This window comes from Balaenoptera musculus, chromosome 13, assembly GCF_009873245.2.
Source record: "Balaenoptera musculus isolate JJ_BM4_2016_0621 chromosome 13, mBalMus1.pri.v3, whole genome shotgun sequence".
In the NCBI taxonomy this organism is placed as follows: domain Eukaryota; kingdom Metazoa; phylum Chordata; class Mammalia; order Artiodactyla; family Balaenopteridae; genus Balaenoptera; species Balaenoptera musculus.
This window is the reverse complement of record NC_045797.1, coordinates 67,140,104-67,158,124: the sequence shown is the minus strand read 5'-3', so window position 1 is coordinate 67,158,124 and position 18,021 is coordinate 67,140,104. Positions and strand designations below refer to the sequence as shown.

At 42.5% G+C, this 18,021-nt stretch overlaps 2 protein-coding genes across 2 annotated transcripts in view; both read right to left on the bottom strand.

Annotated features, from left to right (window-relative positions):
• Nucleotides 1–18,021, bottom strand: part of ALK (ALK receptor tyrosine kinase) — a 738,293-nt gene that overhangs the window by 293,785 nt on the left and 426,487 nt on the right. The gene's annotated exons all lie outside the window — the stretch shown is intronic.
• Nucleotides 2,712–7,175, bottom strand: LOC118906282 (homeobox protein Mohawk-like). Its single transcript, XM_036873740.1, has 2 exons — nt 6,158–7,175; nt 2,712–2,815 (listed from the first exon to the last, which is right to left on the bottom strand). Exons 1-2 carry the CDS (start codon nt 6,993–6,995, stop codon nt 2,712–2,714), a joined length of 942 nt encoding a protein of 313 aa, XP_036729635.1. The 5' UTR covers nt 6,996–7,175.

The window sequence follows — 18,021 nt, the reverse complement described above, 5'->3', positions numbered from 1 at the left end:
TCTGAAGAAGCTCTCCTAGGGGTTGCCTGTTACCTCTTACTTGTCAAATGCAAAGGCTTTGCTCAACGTCTGTCATGCTCTAAAAGGATCTCCTTGGAACTCTCTGATCCTTCATTTCCATGTCCCTAACTAGCCCACTGTTCCTGCACGTTCTGACCACACTTCCCTTGGCCTCCCTTCCTTGACCCGCTGGAGTGTGTCCTCAGCACAATTCTACGCCCTCTTCTTCCTACCTCCCTGGGAAAGCCCATATTCTCCCAGTGATCCCTTCTCTGTGGAACACTCCATTGCATCTCTGGCCTCAAGCTCTCTCTCGACATCCTGATAGACCTTTAAAATTTGTTGTTGTGGTGGTTAAACTATACACAACATAAAATTTAGCATCTTAACCATTTTTTAGTGTACAGTTCACTGGCATTAAGTACATTCACTTTGGTCTCCAACCATCACCACCATCTGTCTCCAGAACATTTTTCATCTTGCAAAACCAAAACTCTACACCCGTTAAACAATAACTCGCCATTCCCTCCTACCTCCAGCCTCTGGCAACCATCATTTTGCTTTCTGTCTCCACAAACTTGACCTCCCTAGGGTTCTCATATAAGTGGACTCATATAGTATTTGTACTTTTGTGACTGGCTTATTTCACTGAGCGTAATGTCCTCAAGGTTTGTCTAGGTTGTAGCATGTGTCAGAATTTCCTTCCTTTTTAAGGCTGAATAATATTCCGTTGCACGTATGTACCATTTTATCCATTCATCTGTTGATGGACACTTGTCATTAACAGATTTTTAATGAGCTTTTCTGTGCCAGGCTCCATGACAGGCACTGGTATACACCGGAGCTTGCAGTCCTCGTGGCGCCCTCATTATTGTGTATGAGTTGCATATCCCCAAATGTGGGTCCCTCCAGGGTACAGACCATATCTGGTTTCTTTGGCAGCTTCAAACCCCTACCAGAGCCTCTTGCAAGAGTCAGTGCCCAGTAAAAATTTGTTCAGTGAGTGAATGAATGAATCCAATAGGCACTTGTGAATAGATCAGTTTTATAAATACCTACCTTGAAATCCTTCTCTTGAAGTTTCATCCCCAGAGAGTGTTTGCAGTAGAAGTTACCTCCAAACACAGCATGGATCACTCAAGTTTTTATTACTGAGAGGTTCTTGTTACTCCATAAATCTTGTGCTCCCCCAATGTAAATTGCCATTGAGCAAGCAGAACAACGATATGGGCATTCTTTTTATCAAGGACCTAGTATTAAGACAGATTAACTTGAAGGGAATAGCACCAGCCTGGGTATCTGCCCCATCCCTCATTCTTATTGTGATTAATGAGATGAGGCACATATTTTGTTCTATTCTGCCTGAAAACATATTGAATTTATGCCTCATCCCACAATGTTAAATATTGTCTTAGAATTACATTATCTCTTACACAGATGGATGGGCCTGGTGCTGTGTGTACTGCTGACAGTTTTCCTGAAGTGGAACCAGGATTGGTAAGGGAATTTTTCAGCCATGATTATAGCTGAAAAGCATGCAGAGACCTTCAGTAAAACTAGACTATACAGGTATGCAGTGAATCCGGAACCAAAGGGTTCATGCAAAGATGCAAAGATGCAGCAGACCAAGAACCAAGTCAGTAGGAGGTAGACATGTCTTTATGGTGGGTGGCTAATGCCATCTTGAAGAAGTAGAACCCTTTAAAAGATCATGTCTCCATATTTGTAACTTGAGTGCCTTAGCACTAAGGAAGGACTCAAATATTTTTGAAATGAATGAGTTTATATTTTTCAAACTGTTTTTGTATTTACTATTTTATTTTATTCTTAAACTAACCTTAGATAGGTAATGATTTATTATTCCCAATTTACAGGTGAAGAAACTGAGACACAAAGTGGCATTATGAGTTACCCAATTACCAGGGAGCTGAGATTAGTAACCTGGCCTATTGAATTTACATGCAGGGACTGCTCTTCCACTTCATTCAGTCATCTTTTCAACAAATGTTTGTTGAGCAACTAATATGTTCCAGGTTCTGGACTTGATTGTGCATGAAGGTTGGGGAGATGGAAACATGCTCTATTTCCTCAGGGATATCAGAGTTTACAGAGGATACAGATAGGAAAATGAATCATTACAACCAAGTTGCCAAGAGCAAGAATAGAGCCATGGGCACCATACTGTGGCCATGGAGGTCTGGGGGACTAACTTTGCTTTGTGAGGCTGGAAAGGCTTTGGAGAAGAGATGATATTTCAATCAGAGGAGTTTTCTAGTTAGACATAGTAGATCAAGAATCCCAGCCCAGGGGCATGTGCAAAGGCACAGAGATGGAAAGCAGTGTGCATCTTCAGGGAATTCCAATCAGCATGGCTGGAATGTGGGTGTCATGGTGAGGAGTGGCAGAGAAGAAAGACTGAAGAAGCAGCAGGGGCTGGATTCATTTAGCATCCAGACAAAATTTACAGAGGGCCTACCACATGCTATGAACTGTGTTTGATGTGGTTGATCCAGTGGATATAATGAAAGAGAGAGGTCCTTGCTCTCATGGACCTTTCTTTCTACTGAGGGAGTTAGACAATATACAAGGAGTCAAGTACACTAATTAGTTACAGATTGTGAGTATTGCTAAAATGAACTAAACAAGGTGGTGCAATAGAGAAAAACAGGTCACAGCAAGCATTCCACAGGTGGTGATGTTTCAGCTGAGACCTAAAGGATGAGCAGCAGATTATAGAGCCACGGAAAGGGTGTTCCATGCTGGGGCAGCAGGAAGCGCAAAGGGCCTGTGGTTGGTAGAGACAGATGCACAATGACTGTGGAGAACAGTATGAGAGGTGGTCAGATATGTGGGCAAAGCAAGGTCATACAGGGCTTTGGTCAAGATTTTATTCTAAGACCAATAAGAAGCCATTCAAATGTTTACAGTGAAATGACATAATTTGAATTATACTTTTAAAGTTTATTTTCACTGCTATGTAGAGAATGAGTTAGAAGGGAGCAAAAGTGGAAGTAGGAAGGTCAGTTAGACTACTGCTGTCACCCAGGTGAGAGATGATGGTGGCTTGGACCAGGGAGGTGGGAGAGTGGGGGTAAGTAGCTAAATATATATTTTGTAGGTAGAATGGGTGGGACTTGCTCTCAGAGTGGATATGGGTGAGGGGTGAAGGAGGAGATGAGGAAGAATCACAGCCTTGGGTAATGCCGGGATGGTGGGCTCCTTCCCGAGATGGAGTCGGGGAGGCAGCCAGGGGTGGACTAACCTGGAGAACCAGAGAGACCCTGAGGCTCGGCAGTAAGGCTGGGCTTGATTTCACAGAAGATGGATGCCCTGATACTGAGCATAATATCATGGTCAGATTGGCATTTTAGAAGGTTGTTTTGACAACTGCATGGAGAGAGGAGGCAAGGAGCCCAGAGACAGAGAGGTGAGTCCAGGGTGACTGTAATGGTCAAGACAAGAGGTGATGAGGGCTTGAAGTAGGGCAGAGACCCTGGGCTGCTTATGGTCTGCTGACACCCCAGGTGTCCAGCTGTTAGGATTATGAGGGAAATGTGGTTCCCACCGGGGAGGGGAGTGGGTAGTAACTGGACCACGGTAAGGGTAGCCAGCTGGGCAGAGAGTAACACCAAAACCTTTGGGGCCTCTTGATGAGGCATAACTTGGGAACAGATGGGATGCTCTGGGGTTCTCAGGGCAGGAAGGCGAATTCTTACCCCAGAACCAGGGAGGGGGCTTCTCCCTACGTATATGCCAGTTCCTTCTCTGACTCTTGGGGGCATCAACAGCTCCAGAACAAAAGTGCTGTCTAGAGATGATTGAAGTGCCTTGGGGGCAGTGAGTTCCCTGTCACAGAAGTTCAAATAGGCTGACAACCACTTGGCAGGGCTTCAAATACCAGCTGGAAGTTGGTTTAAATGTCCTAAAAGTCTCCTTCCTGCCAGAGCTTCTAGTTCCCCTCCGGTTCTGATGAGCTTGGGAGATCTGTGTTGGGTCAGGCACTCCTGACATGACTGAAATTCCGTTCTGGGTGGAAGAGCTTGAAGGGACATCGGAACTGAGCCCTCTGCTGCCTATGCCATCAGCGGTGGCTGGGGCTTCAGGGAGTTGCTTCATGCTGATAGATGGGTGCAGGGCAAGCCATGGAGAGCAGAGGCCATGTCACACATCAGAGCATTCATGTGATGGCAGAGCAATCATCATTCCAAGAGGCCAACGCCAGCACTGATCGGCTCTTTCTATAACATAAGACAGCCAAGGGTTTCTATAGCATCCCTAAAGAGAACACAATGAAGGGTCGGGAAGAGTTCAAACTCAAAAGGGGACAGATTAATTGGGAAAAAAATAACGTTCGTTTGGTTTGGTAGCCAGCAGCAGTCCCGCTGGGATTATTTGCTGGCATCCACCACGGGGTGAATGGATATGGAAGAAAACCTGGCCCTTGTGTAATGTGAATGGCTGCAGACGTTGTAACAAAACTCACACAGACTTCTCCAGCAGTCCCCTGAACTAATGAATTCTGGTTTGCTACAATTTGTGGTTAGCACTCCCAGAGCCAGTTCTCCTCTGAGAAGCATCTCTCCTCAACTGATGACGTTTAGGGTCAGTGCTCTCCAGGGTGACTGTGGCTGGGGGAAGGACGTCCGACTAGACGGTGCAGAGGCTCTTAGTAAGCCTCCACCAGACAGTGTTCTGGGGCAATAGGACTCGGTCTCTTTTCTCCATGTACAGAGTTCTTAGATCAGGAATCAAGCTTTGGGCATTTGATCCCTTTTTGTCTGCACACTTCTTGCTTTTCTTATTCTATCAAGCACGTTACAATAAATGGCAATTGCTTTCACTGCTGGGTAAAAACCAATGAGCATAGAACATGACTTGGAGCAACAGGAGGTGATTAGAGAATGAGATACTCATCATCAAGGGAAAACAGGAGTGGTCTCAGATAAAGATGAGGTGAGTTCATCATAGGCTAATGACCTTGGACTTTTAGAAAACATGAGACTTAGCTTTAGAGATTGAACAGAATTTGGAGGGGGCAGGGAAGACTGAGAGAGTATATTTTGGGTGGGACACTGGGGCAACGGCCCAGATTATAGCTAAGGAAGTTGCTTGAAGTAAGAGGCAGAAGTATTGGCAAGGATATTGGAACCCTTGTGCACTGTTGATGGGAATGTAAAATGATGCGACCACCATGGCAATAGAATGGTGGTTCCTCAAGAAATTAAAAATAGAATTACCACATGATCCAACAATTCCACTTCTGGGTATATATCTAAAAGAATTGAAAGCAGGCCTCAAAGATACATGTACGTACGTGTTCATAGCAGCATTATTCACAAGCCAAAGCGTAGAAGCAACTTAAATGTCCATTGACAGTTGAATGGATTAATAAAATGTGGTATAAAGATGGAATGGAATATTATTCAGCCTTTAAAATGAAGGAAATTCTGGAGCATACTACATCATGGATGAATCTCAAGGACATTACGCTAAGTAAAACAAGTCAGTCACGAAAGTACAAATACTGTATGATTCCACTTATAGTAAAATTCATAGAGACAGAAAGTAGAATAGTGGTTCCCAGGGACTGTGGGTAGGGGAAATAGGGAGTTGTTGTTATATGGATACAGAGTTTCAGTTTGGGGGATGAAAAATTCTGGAAATGGATAGTTAGTAATGGTTGTACAACACCTTAAATGTACTTAACACAATTGAACTGTACACTTAAAAATGCTTAAGATGGTAGGTACTTCCTTGGTCGTCCAGTGGGTAAGACTCCGTGCTCCCAATGCAGGGGACCCAGGTTCAATCCCTGGTTGGGGAACTAGATCCCACATGCGTGCCTCAACTAAGAGTCCACATGCCGCAACTAAAAGATCTGCATGCCACAACTAAGACTCGGCACAGCCAAATAAATAAATAAATAAATAAATATTTTTAAAAATGCTTAAGATGGTAAATTTTATGTGTATTTTACCATTATTAAATTTTTTTACTTAAAAATTATTATTATTATATTTAATATTATAATTAAATATTAAATATAATATTTAATATTTAATTTAATATTTAATATTAATACTATGATTATTATTATTATCATTTTTTAGCTTTAATTCTGTTTTAAACAAGGTATCACCAAAAAGCACAGACTTACCTGTGCGATAGACGAAATTGCCTTCGGTTTCTGATGATGAGGGAGATACCAATTCCTCCTCAAATTCATTGGAACTAAAAGATCCTGAATGGTTTCTCTGCCTTGTCTTTCCCATCATGGCAGCATCTGTGACCATGACGTGTCTCAAAGAGTCGTTAAGGTAACGATTCAACAAGCTGCTCTTGTATTTTGCGGGCGATACGTAGTCCTCACTGGCCCGTGACTCTGGCCTCACTCCAGCTTTTATGACTGAGCTCTCACTTTTAATCACAGGATGGTGAACTGGATTATTATAGCCTTCTTCATTCATGTGGTTTCGTGGAGGATTTTCTCCATCTTCAGAACATGAGTCATCACTGCTTACACTCAGCCGCTCAGCGTTTCCTTGAACATACTTATTGTACAACTTTATTCTTAAGGCCCAGCTTAAATCTGGCTGTCGAACAGTATTCTTAAGCGGACGTCTTGCATTAGCAAACCAATTTGACACCTGCACTAGCGTCATCTGCGAGCCGAGCGCCAGGAGAACCTTCTCCGTCTTGGTGGGGTACAGACTGTGGCGGTGCTTGTACAGCCACTGCTTGAGGGGCCGCGCCATGTCCCGCAGGGCCTGCCGCTTGTGCCTCACCTTCCCGCCATTCTGCCGGGCCCCGGTCCTCCGGTGTCTCAGGCCCAGGTTGTCCTTGAGGGGCGCACCGTCCGTAATGCCCACCTCGGGGCGAGCGTGCGTACTGTCCAGGACGCCGCCGTAGGGCCTGCCGCCCCGCTCCCGCTCCGGAGCCCCGCGGTCCTCAAAAAGCACAGCGCCGCTGAGCTTGTTTAAGACGACGGTGTTCATGGCGCGCCTGCGCGGCGCGGCCGCAGCGCCTTGGGGCCGGGCCGCCGGGAGCTCCGCAGGGCTCGGGTTCCGGATTCACTCCACACTGTGGCTTGGGGAGCTCCCTCCCTGCGGAACCGCCCTGCCCCACGCCCGCGAACCAGGTGGGCTCCCCGGCTCCTCGCAGACCCTCGGGCCAGCCTCGGCCGCCGCCCCCACCCCGCCTCGGGCGCGTCCCCAAGGGCCTCGGAGGGAGGTGGGGGAAGGGCGGGGAGAGCCCAGGCGCGCGGAGCAGGGGGAAGGAGACTGAAAATTATTTTTTAACAAGTAAGAGATAGAATAGCTTCCAGATGCAAATCAGGAAGAGTAGGGCTCAATTTTCACTAACATTTCTGTGACTCAGTGCCCAGCCCAGTGCCTGGGGCTTAGAAGGGTTTCCTGTTTGAGCGACGAAGGAATGAGTAGAACTCAAAACACTTCAGGAGAAGCAATAATAGGAGCAGGAAAGGCAGGCCAGGCTGACTGAGTCATGACTTAAGGTCTGTCCCCACGGCAGCGTGAGAGGCCACTGAAATCACTCAGCTGACGCTTCTGAAGGTCTGCTCACCAAGCCACCTGCTAATTGTGATCTGAGTTTTAGCTGCCCACGTGGATCTGCTTGTAGGCAGAGAACACATATGTTGGCCAAAGAGAGGATTCTAACCAATCATTATATGTTTTATCGGGCATTTAAAATTAGCATATATGACTTACATATGTTCTTTGGGAGTGTGGTTTGCCTGAGTCTTGAGTATGACTGGTCCTGCAAAACTGAAGGTCTGGTCTAGAACTTGGTGAGTCTACTGAGCAATTACCACCCTGGAGGGCCTTGCTGGCTTTCTCAAGAATCAAGAATCGTTTCTACCATCACTCATCAGATGAGCAAGGAGAGCAGAAAGTCTGCTCAGTCCCTCTCTAATTATTCTCGCCTCTAGCCCCAGTCAACACCTGCTTGTGGACATTCACCGCCTTTCCTTTAGACCCTTGCTAAGCAAAGTGGCTGCAGCAGCATCAGCATCACCTGGGGAGCTTGTTACAAATGCAGATTTCAGCTCCATCCCGGACCGGCTTAAACAGAATCTGGATTTAACTAGATCTCTGGGGGGTTCATAAGCACAATAAACCATCTAATTCCTGTTCCCCATGCTCACCCAGTCATGGGAGTCATCTGGCATGCATTATTAAAGACAGTCCCAGGCTCCTCCTCCCTTGGAGATTCTGATTCAGTAGTGGAAATGGCATGTGAGTAGTGTGTGCAGGTACTGCAATGTGCGAAGAGTCAGGAAAGAGGGATATTTAAGCCATGCTATAAAAAGATGCTTGTTTCTGGGACACACACACACACACACACACAGAGACCAAGGTGCTAATGTCATGTCCAGGAGGCTTCCTTATAATGAAAGCTTCTAGAAGAAATGGGCACTGACTTCTGTGAATGTTTATAAGCAACTTGTAGCAAATTTGGGGTATTCAATATTTAAGTAACAATTCTGGCTCTGACCTTTTCCAGCATTACTGATTTCAGCCTCCTCTCTCACTGAACCACATCCATCACATCCCTGGTTTCCCCCGATAGATTAAAAGAAGCTTATTTTTAAAAAAAATGTAGCCAAGATACAAAGGCTTTAAAGAGAACAGGGAATCCTTCAACCATGCAGAAGGCTGTTTTAAGAGTAAATTAGGGGGCGGAGTCAAGATGGCGGTGTGGGAAGACTCCGAGTTACCGTCTCCCCACAACTAGGGTGCCTGCCCGCTGCTCGTGGGGGACCCTGATGCCCAAGGAGACGGGAGGAACCCCCAAGTGAACCGGTACAATGTGGGGGGACTGAGGGGGGAGGAGAAGTGGAGGCCAGACAGGATCCGCGCCCCTGAGGCCGGGGAGATCAGGAGAGGCAGGCGGGAGGGGCCCTCCGGGAGGAGCGGGAGAGGAGCGAGGGCGATTACCCCACCCATTCAGGCCCAGGGAGCCTGCCGGGATCCCAGGTGAGGTCCCCTGCCCGCTGACACCAGGGGTGGGGGGCACGCCAGGGGCCCTTCTGTTCCTTGAGCCTAAGCCCCACCCCCCACAGCTCCCAGGGCCTTTTCCAGCCCTATGGGTCCTGAGCATTGGCCCTGCCCACCACCCAAACCTCGCCCTTGCTTAGGCCACGCCCTCCACAGCTAAGGCCTCACCCCCCCCCTTTTTTTTTTCTTTCTCTTTTATTTTTTTCTTTTCCCGTCTCCTCTTTTTAACTATTGTGGTACCCATGTACCTTCCAGTTGTTGATTCATCTATATATTTATTTTTATATTCTTTCTAATATATCTGTTAGTTTCCTAGTCTAAATTTTATTTCTTACTTTGTTATTGTTCTTTTTTTTTTTTGCCACCCCACATGGCTTGCGGATTCTTGGTTCATGAGCCAGGGGTTGAGCCAAAGCTCCTGTGGTGGGAGCTCCGAGTCTAACCCACTGTACTAACAGAGAACCTCAGACCCCAGGGAATATTCATCAGAGTGAGGCCTCACAGAGGTCCTCATCTCAGCACCAAGACCCAGCTCTACCCAATAGCCTACAAACTCCAGTGTTGGAAGCCTCAGGCCAAACAACCAGTAAGATAGGAACACAATCCCACTCATAAAAAAAAAAAATGAGATGGCAAAAAAATATATCACAGATGAAGGAGCAAGGTAAAAACCTACAAGACCAAATAAATGAGGAGGAAATAGGAAATCTACCTAAAAAAGAATTCAGAGTAATGATAGTAAAGATGATCCAGAATCTCGGAAACAGAATGGAGGCATGGATTGAGAAAATACAAGAAATCTTTAACAAACATCTGGAAGAGCTAAAGAACAAACAGACAGAGATGAACAACACAATAACTGAAATGAAAAATACACTAGAAGGAATCAATAACAGAATAACTGAGGCAGAAGAATGAATAAGTGAGCTGGAAGACAAAATGGTGGAAATAACTGCCGAGGAGCAGAATAAAGAAAAAAGAATAAAAAGAATTGAAGACAATCTCAGAGACCTCTGGGACAACATTAAATGCACCAACATTTGAATTATAGGAGTCCCAGAAGAAGAAGAGAAAAATAAAGGGTCTGAGAAATTATTTGAAGAGATTGTAGTGGAAAACTTCCCTAACATGGGAAAGGAAATAGTCACCCAAGTCCAGGAAGCACAGAGAGTCCCATACAGGATAAACCCTGGGAAAAACATACCAAGACACATATTAATCAAACTAACAAAAATTAAATTCAAAGAAAAATATTAAAAGCAGTGAGAGAAATACAAAAAATAACATACAAAGGAATCCCCATAAGGTTATCAGCTGATATTTCAGCAGAAACTCTGCAGGCCAGAAGGGAGTGGCAGGATATACTTAAAGTGATGAAAGAGAAAAACCTACAACGAAGATTACTCTACCCAGCAAGGATCTCATTCAGATTCGACGTAGAAATCAAAAGCTTTTCAGACAAGGAAAAGCTAAGAGAATTCAGCACCACCAAATCAGCTTTACAACAAATGCTAAAGAAACTTCTCTAGGCAGGAAACACAAGAGAAGAAAAAGACTCACAAAAACAAACCCAAAACATTTAAGAAAATGGTAATAGGAACATACATATCGATAATAACCTTGAATGTAAATGGATTAAATGCCGCAACCAAAAGACAGACTGGCTGAATGGATACAAAAACAAGACCCATATAAATGCTGTCTACAAGAGACCCACTTCAGACCTAGGGACACATACAGACTGAAAGTGAAGGGATGGAAAAAGATATTCCATGCAAATGGAAATCAAAAGAAAGCTGGAGTAGCAATACTCATTTCAGATAAAAAAGACTTTAAAATAAAGACTGTTACAAGAGATAAGGAGGGACACTACATAATGATCAAGGGATCAATCCAAGAAGAATATATAACAATTATAAATGTTTATGCACCCAACATAGGAACACCTCAACACATAAGGCAAATGCTAACAACCATGAAAGGAGAAATCAACAGTAACACAATAATAGTAGGGGACTTTTAACACCCCACCTACACCAATGGACAGATAATCCAAACAGAAAATAAATAAGGAAACACAAGCTTTAAATGACACAATAGACCAGATAGATTTAATTGATATTTATAGAACATTCCACCCATAAGTGGCAGAATACACTTTCTTCTCAAGTGCACAGGGAACATTCTCCAGGATAGATCACATCTTGGGTCACAAATCGAGCCTCAGAAAATTGAAATCATATCAAGCATCTTTTCTAACCACAGCACTATGAGATTGGAAATCAATTACAGGAAAAAAACTGTAAAAGACACAAATACATGGAAGCTAAACAGTGTGCTACTAAATAACCAAGAAATCAAAGAAGAAATTAAAAAATACATAGAAACAAATGACAACAAAAACATGATGACCCAAAACCTATGGGACGCAGCAAAAGCAGTTCTAAGAGGGAAGTTTATAGCAATTCAGTCTCACCTCAAGAAACAAGAAAAATCTCAAATAAACAATCTAACTCTACACTTAAAACAACTAGAGAAAGAAGAACAAAGAAAACCCAAAGTCAGTAGAAGGAAAGAAATCATAAAGATCAGAGCAGAAATAAACAGAAATGAAGAAAACAATAGCAAAGGTCAGTAAAACTAAAAGCTGGTTCTTTGAGAAGATAAACAAAATTGATAAACCATTAGCCAGACTCATCAAGAAAAAAAGGGAGAGGACACAAATCAATAAAATTAGAAATGAAAAAGGAGAAATCACAACTGACACTGCAGAAATACAAAGGATTGTAAGAGACAACTACAAACAACTGTATGCCAATAAAATGGACAACCATGAAGATAGGGACAAATTCTTGGAAAGGTACAATTTTCCAAGACTGAACCACAAAGAATTAGAAAATATAAACGGACCTATCACAAGTAATGAAATTGAAGCCGTAACTTAAAATTTTCCAATAAACAAAAGTCCAGGACCAGATGGCGAATTCTATGAAACATTTAGAGAAGAGCTAACACCTATCCTTCTCAAATGCTTCCAAAAAATTGCAGAGGGAGAAACACTCCCAAATTCATTCTACAAAGCCACCATCACCCTGATACCAAAACCAGAAAAAGATACCATAAAAAAAGAAAATTATAGACCAGTATCACTGATGAACATAGATACAAAAATCCTGAACAAAATACTAGCAAACAGAACCCAACAGCACATTAAAAGGATCATATACCATGATCAAGTGGGATTTATCCCAGGGAGGCAAGGATTCTTCAATATATGCAAATCAATCAATGTGATACACCACATTAACAAATTAAGGAATAAAAATCATATGATCATCTCAATAGATACAGAAAAAGCTTTTGAAAAAATTCAACACCTATTTATGATAAAAACTCTCCAGAAAGTGGGCATAGAGGGAACCTACCTCAACATAATAAAGGCCATATATGACAGACCCACAGCAAGCATCATTCTCAGTGGTGAAAAACTGAAACCATTTCCTGTTAGATCAGGAACAAGACAAGGATGTCCACTCTCACCACTATTATTCATCATAGTTTTGGAGGTCCTAGCTACAGCAATTAGAGAAGAAAAAGAAATAAAAGGAATACAAATTGGAAAAGAAGAAGTAAAACTGTCACTGTTTGCAGATGACATGATACTATACACAGAGAATCCTAAAGATGCCACCAGAAAACTACTAGAGCTCAACAATGAATTTGGTAAAGTTGCAGGGTACAAAATTAACACACAGAAATCTCTTGCATTCCTATACACTAACAAAAAAAGATCAGAAAGAGAAATTAAGGAAACACTCCCATTTACCACTGCAACAAAAAGAATAAAATACCTAGGAATAAACCTACCTAAGGAGGAGAAAAACTTGTACTCAGAAAACTATAAAACACTGATGAAAGAAATCAAAGATGACATAAACAGATGGAGAAATATACCATGTCCTTGGAGTGGAAGAATCAAAATTGTGAAAATGACTATACTACCCAAAGCAATCTACAGATTCAATGCAATCTCTATCAAACTACCAATGGCATTCTTCAGAGAATTAGAACACAAAATCTTACAATTCGTATGGAAACACAAAAGACCCTGAATAGCCAAAGCAATCTTGAGAAAGAAAAACGGAGTTGGAGGAATCAGACTCCCTGACTTCAAACTATACCATAAAGCTACAGTAATGAAGACAGTATGGTACTGGCACAAAAACAGAAGTATAGCTCAATGGTACAGGACAGAATGCCCAGAGATAAACCCATGCACATATGGGGACCTAATTTACAACAAAGGAGGCAAGAACATACAATGGAGAAAAGACAGTCTCTTCAATAAGTGGTGCTGGGAAAACTGGACAGCTACATGTAAAAGAATGAAATTAGAACACTACCTAACACCATACATAAAAATAAACTCCAAAGGGATTAAAGATTAAATGTAAGACCAGACACTATAAAACTTTTAGAGGAAAATATAGGAAAAACACTCTGACATAAACCACAGCAAGATCTTTTTTGACCCACCTCCTAGAATAAGGGAGATAAAAACAAAAATAAACAAATGGGACTTAATTAAACTTAAAAGCCTTTGCACAGCAAAGGAAACCATAAAGAAGACAAAAAGACAACCCTCAGAATGGGAGAAAGTATTTTCAAATGAAACAACAGACAAAGGATTAATCTCCAAAATATACAAACAGCTCATGGAGCTCAATATCAAAAAAACAAACAATCCAGTTAAAAAATGGGCGGAAGACCTAAATAGACATTTCACCAAGGAGGACATACAGATGGCCAAGAGGCACATGAAAAGATGCTCAACATCACTAATTATTAGAGAAATGCAAATCAAAACTACAGCGAGGTATCACCTCACGCCGGTCAGAATGGCCACTATCAAAAAAGGTAGAAACAATAAATGCTGGAAAGGGTGTGGTGAAAAGGGAACCCTCCTACACTGTTGGTGGGAATGTAAATTGATACAATCACTATGGAAAACAGTATGGAGGTTCCTTAAAAAACTAAAAATAGAACTACCATATGACCCAGCAATCCCACTACTGGACATATACCCTGAGAAAACCATAGTTCAAGAAGAGATATGCACCACAATGTTCACTGCAGCACTATTTACAATAGCCAGGACATGGAACCAACCTAAATGTGCATCGACAGATGAATGGATAAAGAAGATGTGGCACATAGATACAACGGAATATTACTCAGCCATAAAAAGAAACGAAATTGAGTCATTTGTAGTGAGGTGGACGGACCTAGAGTCTGTCATACAGAGTGAAGTAAGTCAGAAAGAGAAAAACAAATACTGTATCCTAATGCATATATATGGAATCTAAAAAAAAAAAGAAAAAATGGTACTGATGAACCTAGTTGCAGGGAAGGAATAAAGAGACAGACATAGAGAATGGACTTGATGACATGGGGTGGGAGGGTGAAGCTGGGGCGAAGTGAGAGTAGCATCGACATATATACACTACCGAATGTAAAATAGTTGGCTGGTGCGAAGCAGCAGCATAGCACAGGGAGATTGGCTAGGTGCTGTGCAATGACCTAGGGGGTGGGATAGGAAGGATGGGAGGGAGATGCAAGAGGGGGGGGATGTGGGGACATACGCATGCATATGGCTGATTCACTTTGTTGTACAACAGAAACTAACACAGTATTGTGAAGCAATTATACTCCATTAAAGATCTATTAAAAACAATAAATAAAATAAAATATAAAAACAGAAATTAAGGAACAGGAAACATTCAGTGGCTCTAAAACTTAAATGCCTGTAAGTGTCTGAATTTTACAACATCTTAAATATATTCATAAATACACTATTTGTATCTAATACATAAAATGTTTTCACATGCACACACACACAAAAAAGAGTAAATTAGATCAGCAAAAGCTTTCTGTACTCACTTGTACAATCCCTTTGGTCCCGCCTACTCTTGTGCTTTTCACTGAATATAAAGTCTGAAGTATGGAAGAAAAGAGCCTTTCTACCTTCTAGGCAAGTATCTCACTCTGGGTCCTCATGAATCCTTGGAAACCTTAATTCATGCATGAATTCTTATCCCTGAACTGATTTATCAAAGAACAGTGACTCACCCTAAATTATGCAAAAATCAAGGCTACATAACTGGAATCTATTCCAGTATATTTTCCAATAGAATGCCTTTTACAACAACTAAGAAAACCTTTTAGGTAAGCAATTGTAATGGAGACTTGTTTGGCCTTTAGAGTGCCAGGAAGAAAGAAAGAAGGTAGCATTAGAGAGAGAGAGAGAGAGGGAGGAAGGGAGAGAGAGAGAGATTAGGTGATTACGTGTGAGGGATGTTTATTTGCAAGATACTTATTACCTGTTTGTGTTCACATTTGGGATTTGCCACTTTGCAATCAGAAGAAGAAAGACCAAGCAGTGGCTTTAGTCACCACTCCCTGCTCTAGAATTCCTTATGGGGGTCATGGGTGTAACACAAGTTCCTACATTGGATCTGGGTCAAGGTGACCAATCTCCTGACATTCCTGTGGCTTCTCTGGAAGAAAGAAAGAGAAGAAGTCTCAGAAGAGGTGGAAGGGCAGCTGGGATGAGCAGAGAGAAGGAAGCTGCTCTGCCTTTCTCTTCTCTCACCAAGGCGGTGACAAAAAGCCTGGAGATCCTTTAATTAATTTCTTCATCTGCTCTGGCAAGGATGACTTGTGCCCAATAATTGACATTCTTAAAGCCCCTTAAGAGTTCCTCATGGCAGGTGGTTGCTATTTCAAAGCATAAAAATATTAGTTGAGGGAATCAATCAGTGAACAAATCAATATTTGTTTAGCATCTCCATGTGCTTAGCACCATACCAATCACAATGGTGTGCAAAATAAGTATAAAACATGGCCCCAACTGGAAGGAGACCATGTCTTCAGTGCTTACGAGCAGGCTTTAGAACTCATAAAGAACTGAGAACTCAGAACCCACAAAAACCAAAGTTCAAATCCTGTTCTATTGCTTTGGGAAGTTATTTGATTTCCCTTAGGCTTAGTGTCTTCCCTGTAAACTGAAGTTAGTAATATTTACTTCATAGGCTTTTACAAGTATTCAATACCTACAATATTTGTAAAGTGCCTAACTTATACAAAAAAATTCAATAACTAATAGCAAAAGAACAGTAAGAACAGTCCCGTTGGGGAAACCAGAAACATCTATACAAAACAATTTGTGAACAAAGAGAGCACTGGATGTTGATAGACTAAGTAAACGAAGAATTTAGTATAGCAACCTACAGGCATTCTCTGATGGGATGGGACACCGGAATGTCATTTAGTTTAGATAGTTATATGGAATTGAGAAATAAAGAGAACAGAGTGGGCTGAAGTCTCCCAGGAAGCCTTCGTGAGGGAGGTGATTCATGAATCAGGGGCTCCATTCTGACTAGCTGTATTCTAGCCATGTAAGTCAGACCAAGGGACAAGTGGGGCACAAATAGGTGACCTTGATTCCTCTGCCCCTCCAGCTGCCATCTCTCACCAGCTCCAAGCTAACCACCTGCACACCCACTTCCACACCTCTTAATGGCATTTCTATATCTTCTTTTGTGTAGTGTCCATTAAAGTCTTTTGATCATTTCTTAATTGGGTGGGTGCAAGCCGTTTGTCAGATGTATAGGTATAGATATAGGTATAGATAAAATCTCAAATATTTTCTCCTATTCTGTTTTTTCATTTTTTAAATGGAATCCTTTGAAGAGCAAAAGTATTTAATTTTGATAAATTCCAATTGATCAATATTTTGTTGTATAGTTTATACATTTCGTGTGCTAAGAAACCTCTGCTTACACAACTTTCTGAAATTTTCTCTATCTTTTCTTCCAGAAATTTCATAGTTTTAGATTTTACGTTTAGGTCGATGATCTATTACCAGTTAATTTCCTAAGCATTTTAATACGTTCCCATTGGCTTCAAAGTCATGCCAACATGCTAACAACTCCCAAATTTATTTTTATTCAGCCCAGATCTTTTCTCTGAGCTCCAGAGCCCCATGTCCACCTGCATATCCACTTGGATGTTTATAAGATTCTAAAAACTCCATCTCCAAACTAAAATTTCTACTTTCCTCTCCACACATGTGCCTCCTTCACTTCTGCCTGTTTTAATGAATCGCTCCATCTACCCAATTGGTCAAGGCAAAAATACCTTCCTTTCTCTCTCACCTGTATCCAATCCAGCACTAATCTTGTCCATTGTACCTTGTACAAAGATATGTACAAGCCTGTTCACGTCTCTCTATACCTCACTTTCTGACTACAGGACTACCCTCCCCGTCCTCTGGACCACTGAAAAAGTCTGGAGTCTCCAGACACTTTTTCTCTACCTCCAATTCACTCACGGTTCTATCCTTAAAACTCTACATCAGCTTTCCTTGGCTCTTAAGATAAAGGTTGTGATCCTAAATGTGTCTGATCCCTCCTCTGCCTTTCTCCCCATCCTTTTCCCCAGTAAGCCCTCCCTTTACTTTCAGACCCAGATGCATCAGTTTTCCTTTATTTCCTCAAAAACGATCTCACCTTCAGGGCCTTCATATGCTGTTCTACTCCCAGAAAGAATCTTCCCACTAGTCGTAATACTACTCTTTCTTCAGACTTCAGTTCAAAGGCCACTTCCTCTGGAAGGCTCATCTGATCCCCTGGCCGGGGTCAGGTTCCCTCTTTTTTTTTGAATTATTTATTTATTTATTTATGGCTGTGTTGGGTCTTCGTTTCTGTGCGAGGGCTTTCTCTAGTTGCGGCAAGTGGGGGCCACTCTTCATCGCGGTGTGCGGGCCTCTCACTATCGCGGCCTCTCTTGTTGCGGAGCACAGGCTCCAGACGCGCAGGCTCAGTAATTGCGGCTCACGGGCCCAGTTGCTCCGCAGCATGTGGGATCTTCCCAGACCAGGGCTCGAACCCGTGTCCCCTGCATTGGCAGGCAGATTCTCAACCACTGCGCCACCAGGGAAGCC